The sequence below is a fragment of the Puma concolor genome, chromosome A1 (genome assembly GCF_028749965.1).
Source record: "Puma concolor isolate L17-30 chromosome A1, mPumCon1.1.hap2, whole genome shotgun sequence".
Lineage (NCBI taxonomy): Eukaryota > Metazoa > Chordata > Mammalia > Carnivora > Felidae > Puma > Puma concolor.
Genome location: NC_141667.1, coordinates 98,113,475 through 98,131,708, shown reverse-complemented (window position 1 = coordinate 98,131,708; position 18,234 = coordinate 98,113,475). Strand labels below are relative to the sequence as shown.

Genomic DNA, 18,234 nt, shown 5'->3' with positions numbered 1-18,234 from the left:
TTTATTTTCGTGATTGTCCAATTATCTTAGCTATACTTCTTTCTGTAAAATTCCCATGGCTATTTTCATAGCCTTAAAAAAATTATTACATAGAGAAATCAAAGTTATGATTTGTTATATAAAGTTATATATATATATATATATAACTTATATATAAAGTTATATAAGGTTTTATTGTATCTTATATATTTTTGATATCCTATGTGTGTCCAAACATGTAGATTGTACATCATATAGAGACCCTGGGAATAACACTTATGTTTTAAGATGATAAAGAACTTTTTGGGGAGTCTCATTTTAAAGAAGATAATTCCTTAGAACTGTTTTTTCTTAATTTTTTACTGTCTGGTAACTTAAGAAAATGTACAAGGAAAATAGAAATAACTAACTTAAGAAATAACTAATTTAAGAACACTTTTGCACTCTTGGGGCGCCTGAGCGTCCAGCTTCAGCTCAGGAGGTCATGATCTTGCGTTTGTGGGTTGGAGCCCCACATCAGGTTCTGTGCCGACAGCTCAGAGCCCAGAGCCTGCTTTGGATTCTCTGTCTCCCTTTGTCTCTACCTCTCCCCTACTTGCACTCTGTCTCTCTCTCTCTCTTTCTCAAAAATAAAATTTAAAAAGTTAAAAAAAAAAACCACTTTGCACTCTTGAAATATTTTGCACATTTGCCTTTTATCCTTTTCAAAACCCTGAAGACTAGGCTGTGTTCTTTCTGTCCATATTTTGCTACTCATTTTCTCTCTTAAAAGCTGTTACTTGTTTTCTGAACTGGTCACACGTACTATTGAATATTGAAACTCAGCTTTCCAAAGTTAATAAATCACGTATCCTTTTTGCAGTTATCTTTTTCCTTGAACTCTGCAGCTTTCTACGCTGCAGGTGGCCCCTCTTCCTCAGTCTGTGTAATTGTGTTCTGATTCTCTTGCCTTTGACCTATTCTTTCTCCTTCATTCCTTTGTCCAGCTCCTAAGTACATGTGTACTTAAATGCAGTCAGCTCTCTGCTCTTTGTGCTCTATAATCTTTGTCCTTGTAAATTTCAGTCTCTCCAATTTTGGGGGTCCTTTCTCTTCTCTATTCTGGGTGACCTAGAATCTTGGAGTTGGAAGACATAATGCTTTGCATAAAAATTTAGTTGCTTCCTCAGGTGACTGTTTAGAACTCCCATTGATTGGTATCATCATGTCACAGTAATGTTTCTTCTCAGAACTAGCTCTTCTTCCAGAAGCTCTGATTCATAATCAAGAAAAATTTATTAAGACCACATATTATATGATTTCATTTACCATTAAGTGTCCAAAACAGGCAAATCTATAGAGATATAAAGTAGATTTGTGGTTGCCTGAGGTTGGGGGTAGGGTGGAGAGGGATTGCTGATGGTTATGAAAGTTCTTTTTGGGGTGATGAAAATTTCTAAAATTAGATTGATAGATGATCTATTCACAACACTATAAATACTAAAAACCATTAAGTTCTATCCTTTAAAAGGGTAAATTGTATATTATGCAAATTTTATCTCAGTAGAGCTGTTTTAAAAAATGAATATTTATTAAGTACCTACTGTAAATTAGGTGGTACTAAGTATTTTCTCCTATGATTCCGTTAAAATTTATGTCAACACTTTGACTGCTTTTGTCAGTGCTTTCATTACTTTTTTAGTCCCTATCCTCGATAACTTTCTAAGTATCTTTTCCATCCTTTTCTTCCTTTTCATTCCCAGTCTCAGCTAGCCCAGAAATGTTTTGCAGGTCACCACCCCTCACTTCCCCCATCTTCCTTCAGTTACTATGTGAATCTAAAAAAAACCCACCCAAACAACTCTGAAGATTTTTAAAGTGGACTTGGATTGGGGAATGGGATTTTGATGGTTGTGGGAACTAGGGCTAGTAGTGACCTTATACTGCTCCTGGATCCACACTTGCTTCTCTAGTGGAAGACCCATGTCTTAAGGATTGTGTCATCCTTAATTTTCTTGGGAACTTACTGTAGGTGTTACTCACTATGGCATCTGGGTACAAGCCACTCTGTATATCTTATAATGCACATACTCTGGGTACCCAGCTTGTTAGAGTTCCTCCAGGGTGAATGTGGCTTCTAGCCTTGGAATTAGAGGAGCAAGAGCTTTGGAACCATACAATTCAGGTTGAAATTCTGGTGCCTTGACTTCAAGGCGTGTGAGCTGAGGCAGCCTTCTCTAACCACTCAGTCTCAGTGTCATCACCTGTACTCTAAGCTCCTCAGGGGCAGAGGCCTAGTCTGTGTGCTTTCAGGTTTTTTTGGTCACATCTGGAACAGTGACTGGCAGTGATATATGGTGGGCACTCAGAGTATTTGTTGAATGAAGGAAGGAATGGGAATAATAACTACTTCCATAGGGTTGGAGTGAGGATTAAGTGAAACAGTGAACATAAGCTGCCCAGCACAGGGCTTCTTCAGCCAAAATTAACGACTTTTTCTGGTCTTCTTGACCCCTTTATCAGTTTATATGCAGGGTGGTCTGGTTTAGTGTCTACTTTTGTTTAGTAGGTGCCTGTATCAATCTAAAAGGATTTGGCTTATGTGGTTGTGGGAGCTTGCTGAATTAGTCCGAAATCCATAGAGTGGGCAGGCAGGAAGGGTTGGAAAATCTGAAGCAGAAGATGAAGCTCCAGTGCCAGGTGAGATTTCCTCAAAGAAACCTCAGTTCTTTTCTTAAAGCCTTTCAACTGATTTGATCAGGCCTACCAGGTCAAATACTATTCTCCTTTTCTTAAAGACAACTGATTAATAATCACACCCCCCAAAATACCTTCACAGCAACATCTAGATTAGGGTTTTATTAATAACTGAAGACTATAGCCTAGCCCAGAAACCTGACCATCACAACATCTCTTTGGACATTTCCTTTATTATTGCAGATGCTTTATAAAACTAGAAATGTAGTAAGTTTAAAATACAGTAAATACAGTAATGGATTTTGGGGTATGTTGCAGGTTCTATTCATTTTTTAAACAACCATTTATGATCATGTGTTATGTGCCAAGTGCTGCACTGTGTATGAGCTCAAGGAGCCCACATTTTGGTGTGAAGGATAAACAAGTGAGTGGGTACCAAAATTCGGTGATTTAGTGGCTGTTTTGGGGGCAAGTACAGGGATCACAGAGGAGAGATACCTAATTAAGTTTTGGAGGTATTTTAAAGTAGTGGGGTCTTGTAAAGTGTTTCCTTGGCTGAGATATTATGATTAGCAAGAGTTATCTAAGTAAAAGAATAGGGAGAAGGAAGAGCGTAAATAGGTACCAGGTAACAGGGATACCATTTTCATATCTAGTTGCAGGAAATAACATGACATAGGGAATTAAAAGTAGCTCAGAATGGATGGAAAATCAACTTGGTGCATGAGTTGGACAGGGAGAAATGTGCGGTGTTGTTGGTGGAGGACAGGAAAAGATGAGACTACGTACATAAGTTTAGTTAGATTTTGCAGGGTCTTGTAAAGTAGGAAAACTTAATAGGTTTGGATCTTTCCCACTGAGTGGTGGTGAGCCATAGAAGTGGTTTAAAGAGGAAAGTAAAAGAATTGATGAATTGATCAATTTGAGCTTTAGAAAGATTTGTAATTTGTGTGGTGGGGACATGGTACTTGGAGAAATGAAGACAGGGAGGCAGGATAGGAAGCAGGTTAGTAATGGTGGCCAGAACTAAGGAAGCAGCAGCGTGAAGTAACTGAACTCAAGGGAATATGCACGTAGTGATTGATTGGACCTGGCCCCAGAAGCCGAGGATGAGGGAAGGCTCAAGAATGACACCCAGGTTTTTAGATGGTGGGTCATTCAGAAAGAGAGTACAGGAAGAAGAACAGATATATGGGCATTGGGGTGCCTGGCTGTCTCAGTTCATAGAGCATGTGACTCTTAATCTCAAGGTTGTGAGTTCAAGCCCCACATTGGGTATGGGGCCTACTTAAATAAAAACACATTATGTGAAAAAGATACATGGGCATCAAGTTGTTTTCAGCTTTAAATCCAGAGAATTTAAAATGATGCTGGGGCATCAAAATATAAATACATGGTAGGCTTTTGGATCTATAAGTTGGAAGCAAAGGAAAGAGCTTTAGGCTGGATTTCTAGACTTGGGAACTATTGACTTCTTGACGTAAATGAATCCTAGAAAATGGGTATGGAATAAGATGAGTGTAGAACACTACCAACACTTAGAAATCTGCTGAAGAAAGAATGTGGAGGGAATTTTAACAATGGTTGCAGTGGGGTGTGTGGTACAGATGATTAATATGGTTGGAGTGGGAGGAAGTGTTTATTCTACAGCTGCTGTTAAACTGACTCCTGTGTACAGCTCTCGTAAGTGTTTGACCTACAGCTTTCTCCCCGGGAACACAGTTCTTTAAGATCCAGTGCATTAAAGGAAAAGTTGTAGAGTTGTGCTGATTGTATGCCAGGCATTGAAAAGAAATGGCTCCTTCCCAAATAAGTGTATTAGTATGGGAAATGTGTAGCATATAGGTTGACTTTTTTGTTGTTGTTACTCATGGGTAAAGAAGTTACCAGTTTACACTTTTTATGTGTGTCCACTGTCAGTCAATGCAATATAAGTTCCTAAACTTCTCTGAATCTCATATTCTTGTGAAATAGGAATTAAGATGAGATGATTTTCTGAATGGTTTTATGAAGTACAATAAATGGGGATAATAAAAGCTAAACTGTAATTTGAGCTCAGATTTCATACTTGTAGTAACAAGGATTTCTCTTACTTTGGGTAGAAATTGAGATCCAATAAAAACACTTGATTTGGGGGGCACCTGGGTAGCTTACGCGGTTAAACATCCAACTCTTTCAGCTCAGGTCATGATCTCATTGTGGGTTCAAGCCCCACATAGGGCTCTGTGCTTACAGTGTAGAGCCTGCTTGAGATCCTCTCTCTCTTCTCTTTCTCTGCCTCTCACCCCCTCATGCTTTCTCACTTTCTCTCTCTAAATAAAAAACAAAACAAACAAAACGCTTAGTTTTAAATTTTCTCTTCCACACTTGGACAAAACTGGCTGTTTCCTTTGTGTGTATGTAGCCATAGTTGCTAACCACTAGGGGTCAGGCTCCTCATAAACAGTTAATGCCCTCCAAGTCATTGATGCACAACATTTGACTCTAGAATTGTTGCATTTTATTATGCTATTCTGTGTTTCCAGCCCCAGCTAAACGTGCTCTGTGGTATATATTTATTTCAGTTGAATACAGTTTTGAGAATTTGGTTGGCGATCTGAAGTCTTGCATAATTGGAGTAGGTAATAATTGCTGTATCAAGTGCCCACTATGAGTGCTATGGTATCTTTGTTTCCTTGTAGTGTCATTTTATAATTGAAATTTAAAAAAATTGAAATGCAAGAATATCTGTCATTTCAAAGATAAGGGAATAGTTCAGTTCTTAACTTTTAGAGATTTCTTTAATTTTCTCTTAGGTTGTTTCTAAAAGGTATTTTTTTAAGGTCTTTTCTCTGTAGTAAATAAATGGAATTGAGTAATAGTTTTGGACTAAGGGGGAGGTGTTTTCAGTGGGTCAAATAATAATAAATGAATGAGTCACAGGACACTGTATATCAGGGGAATCCAAAATTTTCCTTCTTTTAATTGGTATAAGAACTAGAATGGCTTAGTATGGAAGAGATAAATAGATGATACATAATTTGTACTCCTTTTGGGACCTAGTTATAAATGACTATTTTTCCCATAAAATTTAAGAAACTGTTCATAGACATTTGTGTTCACATTAATAAACTAATTACTAACAGTGATTTTTAAAGCATTTCAAAAGCAATTTAGAATAAATTTCGCTTTAAAAAAAAAAAGTTTCCCTAAATGCTTGAATTGTTTTTAAAAATGCCAGTATATCTATTCTGAAAAAACTTCTCTGTGAGAGTATATAATTCGGGTATATGATCCAAAGTGGAGATGATGATGGTGATGATAATAATAATAATAATTATTGGTGTTTTATAGTAAATGCTCTATGAACATACCCAGTTATATTTAATAATGGTCTTAGGTTAAAAATGATGATTTCATTTTCTTTGAAAACATTGCTATTGTTCACCCCTCCTTTTTTTTTTTGCTTCCTTTTTAATTTTTTTTGTTTTATTTGGATCTAGGACAGAATGCTGATAATTTAATGTACTTTTTTTTTTTAAATAGTCACATTTAGGTATACTTCTTTTGCCTTCTCTCTGCCTCTTTCTCTGAATCATCCAAGACTATAATTTTTCCTGATTAAAAATCCATTTCAGATGATTGACATGGCCTATTTTCTTTTTCTTTTTCTCCTTCTCCTCCTCCTCCTCCTCGTCCTCCTCCTCCTCCTCCTCCTCCTTCTTCTCCTCCTCCTTCTCCTCCTCCTCATCCTCCTCCTCCTCCTCATCCTCCTCCTCCTCCTCCTCCTCCTCCTCCTTCTCCTCCTCCTCATCCTCATCCTCCTCCTCCTCCTTCTCCTCCTCCTCCTCCTTCTCCTCCTCCTCCTTCTCCTCCTCCTCCTCCTCCTTCTCCTCCTCCTTCTCCTCCTCCTCCTCCTCCTCCTCCTCCTCCTCCTCCTCCTCCTCCTCCTCCTTCTCCTCCTTCTCCTCCTTCTCCTCCTTCTCCTCCTTCTCCTCCTTCTCCTCCTCCTCTTCCTTCTTCTCCTCCTCCTCCTCCTCCTCCTCCTTTTTCTTTTTCTTTTTCTTTTTCTTTTTCTTTTTCTTTTTCTTTTTCTTTTTCTTTTTCTTTTTCTTTTTCTTTTTCTTTTTCTTTTTCTTTTTCTTTTCGAGAGGAGAGTGAACATGTGCATGTGCAAGCAGGGAGAGGGAGAGAGAGAATCTTAAGCAGACTCCACACTCTGCGGAGCCTGAGGTGGCGCTCAATCTCATGACCATGAGATCATGACCAGGTGAAATCAATCAAGAGTCAGATGCTTAACCAACTAGGCCACCCAGGTGCCCCAAGAATAATAATATTTGTTAAACAGTATGTTGGGGACATTGAAATTTTTTCTGCTCTAAATACTTTTTATTTTTTTTTATTAACTGAATTATAGCAGTAGACAGTACTATATTGGTTTTAGATGTACAACATTGTGATTTGACATTTATAAATTACATCATGAAATAATTTCCATAAGTATAGTTACCATCTGTCACCATTCAAGGCTACACAATATTATTGACTGTATTCCCTATACTGTACTTTACATCCCTGTGACTTATTTATTTTGTACCTGGAAGTTTGTACCTCTTAATCCCCTTCCCCTATTTTGCCCATCCCTCCACTTCTGTATCCCCACCCCCAGCAGCCATCAGTTTGTGCTCTGTATTTATGAGTCTCTTTCAGGTTTTTTTTTGTTGTTGTTTGCTCATTTGTTTTTTAGAGTTTGCATATAAGTGACATCATGTGGTATTTGTCTTCCTCTGACTTATTTCACTTAGCATAATACCTCCTAGGTCTGTCCATGTTATTGCAAATGGCAAGATGTCATTCTTTTTTTTTTTTTTTTTGGCTGAGTAATAGTGCATTGTGTATGTGTATGTATGTGTGTGTATATAGATATATACACATTATCTTCTTCTTTATCCATTCATCTTTCAGCAGACACTCAAATTTCTTCTTTATGTTGCCTAACATAAATAATGCTGCAAGAAACATAAGCGTGTGTATTTCTTTTCAAATTAGTGTTTTTGTTTTCCTTGGAAAAACCCAGAAATGGAGTGACTATATCATATGGTACTTCTATTTTTACTTTCTTGAGAAACTTCCATACTGTTTTCCCATAGTTGCTACACCAATTTACATACACACAAACAGTGCAGGAAGGTTCCCCCTTCCTCACATTTTTGCCAACACTTGTTATTTCTTGTCTTTTTGATGGTAGCTATTTTGACTGGTTTGAGGTGATACTTCATTGTGGTTTTGATTTCCATTTCCCTGACGATTAGTGATATTGAGAGCATCTTTTCACGTGGATTTTGGCCATCTTTGTGTTGTCTTTGGGAAAGGGTCTATTTAGGTTCTTCTGCCCATTTTTTAATTGGATTGTTTCTTTGGTGTTGAGTTGTATTGATTCTTTATGTATTTTGGATCTTAATCCCTTATCATAGATAATTTGCAGATATGTTCTCCCATTCAGTAGGTTTCCTTTTCATTTTACTCGTGGTTTCCTTCACTGTGTGGAAAAAGCTTTTTAGTTGGATGTAGTCCTAATTGTTTTGTTTTTGCTTTTGTTGCACTTGATTAAGGGGACATATCCAAAAAAATATTGCTAAGGTTAATGTCCATGAGTTTACTTCCTGTGTTTTCTTTCACAAGTTTATGCCTTCAGGTCTTAGGTTATGTGTTTAATCCATTTTGAATTTATTTTTGTATGTGGTGTAAGAAAGTGGTCCACTTTTATTTTTTTTTGCATGTAGCTGTTCAGTTTTGCCAACACTATCAAAGAGACTGGTCTTTTCCCCTGTGTAAATTCTTGCCTCCTTTGTCACAGATTAATTAACCATGTAAACATGGGACTATTTTGGGGCTTTGTGTGGTGTTCCATTATTCAGTGTTTCTTTTTGTGCCAGTACCATACTGTTTTGATTACTATAGTTTTGTAGTATAGTTTGAAATACGGAATTGTGATGCTTGTGATAGCTCTGTTTTTCTTTTTCAAGATTGCTTCGGTATTTGGGGTCTTTTGTAGTTCTGTACAGATTTTAGGATTATCTTAATTCTGCAAAAAATACTATTGGTATTGAATCTTTAGATTGCTTTGGATAGGTTCAACATTTTAACAATATTCTTTGAATCCATGAACATGGTATATCTTTCCATTTGTATCAGCTTATTTCATCATTGTCTTAAAGTTTTCACTAGATGGGTCTTTCACCTCTTTGGTTAAACTTATTTCTAGGTATTTTTTCTTCTTCTTTGATGTCACTATAAATAAGATTGTATTCTTAATTTCTCTTTCTGCTAGTTTATTATTAGTGTAGAGAAATGCAACACATTTCCATAATTAATTGCAATTCATTTAGTCTAACAGTTTTTGGTGGCGTCTTTAGGGTTTTCTGTATATATTATGTTATCTGCAAATAGTGACAGAGTTACTTCCTCCTTAATAATGTGGATACCTTTTATTTCTTTTTCTTGCCTGATTTTTGTGGCTAGGACTTCGAGTACTATGTTGAATAAAAAAAGCAAGAGTGGACATCCTTTCTTGTACCTTAGAGGAAAAGCTTTCAGCTTTTCACCCCTAAGTATGTTAGCTGTGTGTTTGTCATATATGGCCTTTGTTATGTTGAGGTAACATAACATGTTATGTTCCCTCTATATCCTATTTCTTGAGAGTTTTTGTCATGGAAGGATGTTGAATTTTGTAAAGTGGTTTCTCTGCATCTATTGAGATGATCATGTGATTTTTATCTTCATTTTGCTAATCTGGTATATTGTGTTGATTGATTTGCGGTTATTGAACCATCTCTCATCTCTGGAATAAATTTCACCTGGTCATGGTGAATGATCCTTTAATATATTACTGAATTTGGTTTGCTAAATTTTTTTTTAGGATTTTTGCATCTGTGTTCATTAGGATTAGTGACCTGTAATTTTCTATTTTTGTAGTACCTTTGGTTTTGATATCAGACTAATGCTGGCCTCATAGAATGAATTTGGAAACATTTCTTCTCTTCAACTTTTTGGGTTAGTTTGAGAAGAATAGGCATTAGCTCTTCTTTAAATATTTGGTAGAATTCCCTTGTGAAGCCATCTAGTCCTCAGCTTTTGTTTATTGGGAGTTTTTTTTTTTTTTTTTTTTTTTTTAATTACTGATTCAGTTTCATTGCTAGTAATCAGTCTGATGAGATTTTCTATTTCTTCCTGATTTTGTCTCGGATGACTGTATGTTTTTAGGAATTTATCCATTTTCATTTAGATAGTCCAATTTGTTGGCATATAATTTTTCATAGTAGTCTCTTGTAATCCTTTGTATTTCTGTGGTTGTAATTTGTCCTCTTTTATTTCTGATTTTATTTATTTGAGCCCTCTTTTTTGCTTGATAGGTCTGGTAAAGATTTTATCATTTGTATTTATCTTTGCAAAGAACCAGTTCTGAGTTTCCTTAATTTATTTTTGTCTATTTCCAATCTGATCTGTATTATTTCTTTTATTATTTCTACTAACTTTGGGCTTTATTTTTTAGTGCCTTTAGGTGTAAGATTAGATTGAGACTTTTCTTGTTTCCTTGAGGTGGGCTTTTCTTAGATCTTCTTTTGCTTTGTCTCAAAGATGTTGAACTGTTGGTTTCCATTTTCATTTGTGTGAATGTATTTTTTTAATTTTCTCTCATTTCTTTGTTGACCCATTGGTTGGTTGGTAGCATGTTGTTTAGCCTTGATGTATTTGTGTGGTGTTTTTTTTCCAGTTTTTTTTTTTTTTTTTTTGTAATTGATTTACAGTTTAATACCATTGTGGATCAGAAAAGATACTTGATAGAATTTCAGTCTTCTTAAATTTATTGAAGCTTGTTTTATGGCCGAATATATGATCTGTCCTGGAGAATATTCTGTGTGTACTCAAAAAGAACGTGTGGTCTGCTGTTTTTGGATGCAGTGTTCTGTGTATATATCTGTTAAGTATATCTAGCCTGATGTGTCCTTCAAAGCTACTGCTTCCTTGATTGATTTTCTGCCTGAGTGATCTATTGATGTAAGTGGTATGTTAAAGTTCCCTAGTATGTTCACTTGTAAACTGGCCTGTGAAGGTAATTGCAAACTAAGCAATTTTCTTTGTAACATAGGTACAGTGTGTTAGATTAGTAGTGTACCTCTTTGGTAACTTTTTTTTTTTTTAATAGGATAATTGTGAGCCATTTGTTTAAATGGCTAAAAAAATAAAAGAAAAAATAAACAAGTAATTATTCAGTGGCTTTTACTGCAAGTTATCATGTCTTTTTTTTTTTTTTTAAGTAAGCTTTACACCCACTGTGTCACTTGAACTCATGACCCCAAGGTCAAAAGTTGCATGCTCTACTGACTAAGCCAGCCACGTACCCCAGCAAGTCACTATATCTTATAGGTGATATAATAATGAGTAGAAATTAGCTCTTCCCCTAAAGGAACCAAAAGCACATGGGGTATAAGACATGTAGATAACTCCTACAAAAGAAAAGGCACACTAGACATCCCTAAAAGATGTACTGGAGGTGCTCACAACAGGGAGAGTCACAGTTAGATCAAGCAGAAAGAGGACAGTGGTATTTGAGATAGGCTGCAGAGGATGAACAGGATTTCAATAGTGTGAAAAGAGAGTATTAATTCAAGAGGTGACAGAAGGGGTATCTGACCCAGATCTATGGGCAGTTCACAGATGGTTTATAGGAAATGTTTAATTGAAAACATTAGGCTAAGAGATCCCTAAGTTTTTAAAAAAAACTCACAAGAATAAAAATTTCAAAAATTTGTTTTTCCCAGGTTTTAAAAAAAGTTAGTGATTTTTATGTAACAGGCAACTTATATTAATAAAAACATTTCTTGAAATCATATTCTCTAAGCTTTAATGGAAATATATGTTTGGATTATTTTGTTTAAAGTACCATGAGCCTTTAATTTCCATAGTATACAATTTGTTGTGTCATATACCACCACAGTATACACTAACATATGTTTGAAGATACATTAAGAAAGCAAGATACCCTTCTGGAGTTGCATCTCGGCTGTGACTCTTCTCCAGATACTTAAAAATTAATTTTAATTTTTACTAGAGTAACACATTTACATAACTCTCATTTTATCCTTAGGAAAAATGTGAGAGATAGGACAACAAATATTCTTGTTTCATGGGAAGTAAACTTGAGGTTTTGAGTGGTGACCAGCCTGGTAGAAAGCAGTGGAATCAGTAGATAGCAAATCTACTGTTCTTTCTGTGTTACTCCTAGAACTAAATATTTAGGTTGATGTTCTCATAACTAGAAGAGATAGAAAGTATTTAAGTTGTTTAGTTTTTTTTAATTGTAATATTTTACCTTAAAGTTTTGTCCATGATGTTGTAAGGAATGTGAGCTATCAATAGATAACACTATGAAACATAGCAGGAAATTGATGAGTTTTTTGAGATGGTAATCCTTAGAATTAGCCTGTCATGTTGCTGGAGCACTGGTAAAAAGAATCCCCGTTTTCACATGGTTTTATAATGGATTTCATACAGTATTTGAGCATTATGCACTGAGTACGCATGTGTAGTCTCTTCCCTCTAGGTGGCTCTCTGAGTCTATATAGATTTGGACTACTGAGAAGTGTATGTTGTTCCTACCTTTATTTTGCCTTCCTGCTCTGTGGGGCTGTGCGTGACATTTTTAAGTAATTAAATATGAAGTCCATGAATACGTAACATCAGGCACTCAATTTAAAACAAATTTGGAAAAGGAAATAACAAAGCAAGTTAGAACAAACATTTGTTGATTATATGCTCATAAACTTGGGGGGAAGGGAGAAGACACAAGTGAATCTGTAATTATATTGTATGATGACAGAGTCTAGTAAGTAGCCAAGGTTTATTAGATTTCTATCATAAACTTCATTTTCTTGGTCCTAATTATATGTATTCATTGCTTTGAGATAATTTTCTTGAACATAGGAGTAGTAATTTATCTGTATCTTTAATTAAGTTCCAAAGAAAAATTGGTTTTAAAAAGGGAATAAAGGGGCGCCTGGGTGGCGCAGTCGGTTAAGCGTCCGACTTCAGCCAGGTCACGATCTCGCGGTCCGTGAGTTCGAGCCCCGCGTCAGGCTCTGGGCTGATGGCTCGGAGCCTGGAGCCTGTTTCCGATTCTGTGTCTCCCTCTCTCTCTGCCCCTCCCCCGTTCATGCTCTGTCTCTCTCTGTCCCCAAAATAAATAAAAAACGTTGAAAAAAAAAATTTAAAAAGGGAATAAAAATAATTACTTATGATTCTGAAAATTCCCAACATGAAGAAATGGTTTTGAACACGTTGGCCAAAATTACAACAGTAAATGATCATGTAATAGAATGACGTTTCACAGACTCTGCGAATGTGAAGATTAATTTTTCAGATCCCTTGATGTTTATAAGTGAGGATCAACAATTTTGTTTGGAACCATTTTTGTCTGTCATAATAGTAAATTTGAATAATGCATAAAGATTATCTCTTGGAGAGAAAGAAATGAATACAAAAGAGGTAAAATACAGTGTTCAGTTAACCAACACATGAAAAAGTCATTTTCTCATCATTCTCTCAAAATATTAAAGGAATTAAATTATGATAGTGCTATAGTATGAGAAGAAAACAATTTTAGGGTTTGCCTAAAGTGTACTTGTCAGCGCTCTCATTTTCTTCCTGACCCTTTTACACCTTGTTCCACTGTAATATGACATTTGCTTTCATCACTGTGTCAGAAGAATTCAGGGCTGCCTGGGTATTTTTATCTCCTACCCGGAGCAGCTCTTCATTCCTTAACATGGCTTTCTTCCCTTGGCATCTGTGAAAAAGTCCCTGGCTTTTCCCATTCCTCTCTTTAATTGTTCCTTATTGTCGTGGGTACCTCTTAAATATTGGTATCTTAACAGACTTTGATATTTGACTCTTTCCTTTTTTCTCCATGGACCATTTCATTTATGTCAGAGTTGCAGTTACCATTTATGTGCCATTGCTTTTCAAGTCCATGTCCCTAGCCTATTCCTCTTTTGAACTCCAAATCAAATCTTCACCTGCCTGCTGCCTGCTGTGCTAGGTATGAATGTTTTGAACTTAGTGTCTCCTTTCCCCTCTAAACCAACCTATCTTACCTCTTCTCTGTCTTCTTGAAACAGTTTCCCAGTATCCAAGTTTGACTTGAAAGTCTTTGACTCATTCAAAGAAAGTTCCCTTTCTTTCTCTTCCTCCCTCCCCCCAAGTGTGTAGACATGTAATAAATAAATATTCTAATTTGCTTTATTTCCTTTCCCAAATGTATATAAATTGGCTGATGTTATGTATTGTTGCACTTTGTAGTTTATGCATCTCGTAACATATGCTAATAGAGTGTTTTTGAACCTTTCTCTTGAAAAGAAGTCCCAAAGATTTAAGTGATAAATCAGTATGGGCAGACACTTTCCAGAAGTTTTTCCTTTCCCAAAATTTCTCAGAAGTAAATCCTTTAGGACTTGACCATACACAAAAAGTAAAATGGTACACAGAGTGAAAGAGGACAGCAAAAGTATCTTTAAGGACCTATGTATTCCTTGGTATATTAAATGATGAAATGATAATCATTTGATTATAATAGGGGTAGTGGTGTATATGTAGCCAACATGAAAATTGATAAGGCATTACTCTGAATTGTCTAAGGTGGTAAGTTAATGTATTAATGTCTGAATGTCTCTTGTTATGTTTAAACCATTCTCTGTAATATCTTAAAAAGTAGGTATAGCAGGAAAAATAGCTTTTTGCATTTGGTTAAGAAGTTTTAAAAATTATTGTTGGTTTGCATAAGCATAACTATCTCTTCTGCATTGGGAGTAAAGTGGAAGACAATGTTAGGAAAATATTTAAATACAGTATTGTATGTCACTGTGGTGGCTGATATTCTTGACCTTAGGAATCATGGCTAGAATCTAGTCCTTTTATGTCTGGGTAATGTCAAGATTAATTGAAGAGTTGCTGAAAATGAGTGTGTAGATTACCACTTAACTTGTCCCACTTTTTTGTGCCTCCGTAGGTACATGGACTATACCGCACAACAGGTGCTAGTTTTGAGAAGGCCCAACAAGAATTTGCAACAGGTGTGATGTCCAACAAAACTGTCCAGACTGCAGCTGCAAATGCAGCTTCAAGTGCAGCAACTAGTGCGGCTCAGAACGCTTTCAAGGGTAACCAGATGTAGAGAACCCTCCAACAGTACACTGGTACCTTCTGACTGTACTTTTTCTCCAGTTACTGTACTCTATAAATATTTTTATGTTCAAAACACAGTACACACAGCATGTATATTTCCTGTTCACTTGTGCATGGGCTAAAACCAGAAAAACTTCCTTGTCTTATTTGCCTATTAGTTTCTTAATATTTTGGTGCCCCTTGCAGAAAAAAATATCACATGCTAAATAAATATTCTCCATATTTTTTGGGGGATGAATGTTCAGCAAATTATTTCAGTGGTGACACACTGAAATTAATATGGTACTTATGATTAAAAATGCATTTAGTACTAGCTGCAGTCATTCTTTCAAAAATCTTAGACTTAAGGATTACATATTGGAACATTAAAGCGATGCTTCATTCCATTTTCCCCATTTATACTGAAAGAAATAGGCCATCAGGGACTTAGGGATTTTAAAATTGGCTTGCTTTTTAGCAGTTTTAGTCACCAGTGAAGAGCCTGTGTGCATTTCGTAGTAGATGATGTAAATTTTATCCTTTTCTTTTTGTTTTATTTTTATAGAGTAGTTGATATTTTCATACCAATCTCTGATCTTGCATGGGCACCACATTTCTTAAAAGAATTAGTATTTTGGCTTTTGCACTGCTTATGGTTGTAGGATTGCAGAGTTGCTGGTAGAATCAAAGAAGAGATTTTCTGCAATAGTTTCTGTTAAATAAAAATTTATTGGGATGCAATATGAGAACATAATATGCAGTGCATCATCCAAAAAAGGGTAGATAATCAGTGGAATAGAATGTAGTGATGATAATACTGTTTTTTGTTTTTGTTTTTTAATTTTCAGTATCCGTATCATAGTAGAATATTACTGTATGGAAACTTTGGTATATTCTTGTGGTTACTCATTTTAATTGAACTGAGATTGTGTTTGGCAGCTCTTTTTTGGGGAGTGTGTGTGTATAATTTTTAACAGAGGTATTAAAGTCTAGACTAACTCCTTGTCCAAAAAGAACATACAGTATTTCAGGGATTTTTCTTTTAGCCTCTCATCTGTAGTGGGATTAAAAAGAAAAAGATGCTGTTGTTTCACATATACTTGAATTCCTAATGCACCTCAGTCTTTGAACTTTTGACACAGACTGAATACATTAAAATTTTTCAGCAATAGAAAAAAATGAAACATAAAACTTGCACCAAGCAAGAAAATACAAATACAGTTAAATGCATTAATTGTGACTATGACCATGTTGAAATTGTTACTATGCAGCTTAGGAGTTCATTCTTAGAGTATACTTGATTTGAAACTTTGAATCATTTTTAATACTGATTTAATGACTCAAAGACCTTTGAAAGTCATTATACTGTGTTTTGGAAGTCATTAGCTAATTTAAGATTACAGAATAATCAGTAATGATCTATTCAACTTGATTTTAAGTAAGGATAGTCTATTGGGTTAAATTATTTGAGACTGCAGATCTTTTTTAAAAATAAGAATCAGATAGGTATAAATAGTTAAATCACTTGCATTCTTTTCCCCAAATCTGGAGGTAAATGAATTTCATACTGAGGGTGGGATGATGAGTTCTCACTATTTATAAGGGAAGCTTTGCGTGATAATAGATAACATGGATCCATCTAGATGGTGTTTACATTTGATTTATTTGGGGATTTATTGAAATAATATACTTGGAAGATATTTCTTTTATTATGATTAAAATAGGTTTCAGAAAATGAATTTAAAACTGTTTTTATGAATATTTCTGATTAGTAATAATCTCCCTACTTTGTCAAACAAATAAGCCAGTTCAAGTTCTTTAGATTCTATAATCTTACTGAAAATCTATTTTATCACAGTGTGCTTTACTGAGTGTGTATTTTACAAACATTCAAAACATTAACCACAAAATACAAGAGGAGCTCTTATATTTATCATTAATTTATATCTCAAGTCCATTTCTTTTTTTCTTTTAACTACAAATGAATATAGAGACTTGAAAAATACTGACATACTTCCCTTTAAGAATAGGAATTATCTCTATTTTGTAGAAATCCCCAAAGGTAGCATTGTTAAATAGCAAATAATTAAAACCAACAGTACCTTTTTTGTGTGTAGATGGGGAGAATGTTTTAAGATCCAGTTACTTGGGTTAATACAAGCTTATGAGAGAAAATTGTTTTTTAAAAACCTAAATGTGGATTAAAATGATGGCAATACTAACGGTTTGATAAGGTATAGGGATTTTAAATTCTTAGATTCTCTATTCTCCTAACAATAGTTGGTAAATGGTCACATTTTCCAGCAAAAGATTGGCATTTGTTAATGTATTATATTTAATACTAATGTGACCCACCCAGTATCACAGTCATGAAATGGTCTTCATGTTGTAAGCATTCATGTCATTTTTCAGTTTGCAATATTAAGTTGTGGCTGTTTTCCTTCAAACTAAAATTTGAACACTGGAAAATCCTTGCTCAGTGATTTGTAATTTGGGACTTGGATTATTTATCTAGGGATGTTTGTATATTTTGTCAGTGAGTAATATTGCGCTGCCATCATGATGAGTGTCATGGTTCTATATAAATGCCCTCCATCTGTCCCTCTAATGTTGCATGTTTTCAGTGGTTTGGAAGTTTTGTATATTTATTGTATTAACACAGAGTGTCATAAAATAAAATGCTGTTTACTGGATGTTAGTTTGTCTAATTTTAAACATTATATTAGCATTTCAGAGGTAGAGATTATGCTGTCAGTTTAATGTATATAGATATTTCACATTTGATTTTTAAAGAATCTCTGTAATTCTAACATGTGCTGAAAAAATAAATAACATAAAAGACTTTGTTAAAAACTCTCAGCAACACAAAATGACCATTTTTCTGTTGCATTAGAACTTTTAGGTGGTGGAACATGAACTTCACTCATATTTTGATCACTCTAAGGTCAAAATACACACACTGTCTAGAAGTTAGTAAGATTCAAAATGGAAACCCTGTTTTGTGGCTCAGGTTTTTCCTTGTAGGTTAAAATGGATGCCTCTGTACTAGTATTGTATTGATTAGATTGAACTTGTGTTCTGTTTCCTAACCTAGCTACCTTTGTTTTATGTGCCGATGAAAGTACCTATTTGTGTATTGTTGGATTTTTCACTTGGTTATCTAAGGAGGATGTAAAAATCTAAAATGTTCATGGTGAATCTTATTCTGAGAAATACATGTTAAAATAGGAACAGCATTTTCAATTTTCTGGGTGTTACCTAAAAAGTGAGTTTGGATTTTCATTGGATATACTGTCTTCTATAAATCTTGTTGAGATAATATATAGTTCATGTTTTAGAGGGGATTTATGTTAAATTGAGTTTATTTTCTGTAATTTATTT

General features: G+C 35.1%; 1 protein-coding gene across 2 annotated transcripts in view; it reads left to right on the top strand.

Moving 5' to 3' along the window:
* Positions 1–17,546, top strand: part of SCAMP1 (secretory carrier membrane protein 1) — a 131,361-nt gene extending 113,815 nt beyond the window's left edge. For both annotated transcript variants that reach the window (XM_025924300.2, XM_025924299.2), the window contains one exon: positions 14,699–17,546. In XM_025924300.2, coding sequence (XP_025780085.1) covers positions 14,699–14,863 — 165 coding nt within the window. In that variant the 3' untranslated portion in view covers positions 14,864–17,546. The remainder of the gene's footprint in view (positions 1–14,698) is intronic.
* The last annotated feature ends 688 nt before the right edge of the window (positions 17,547–18,234 follow it).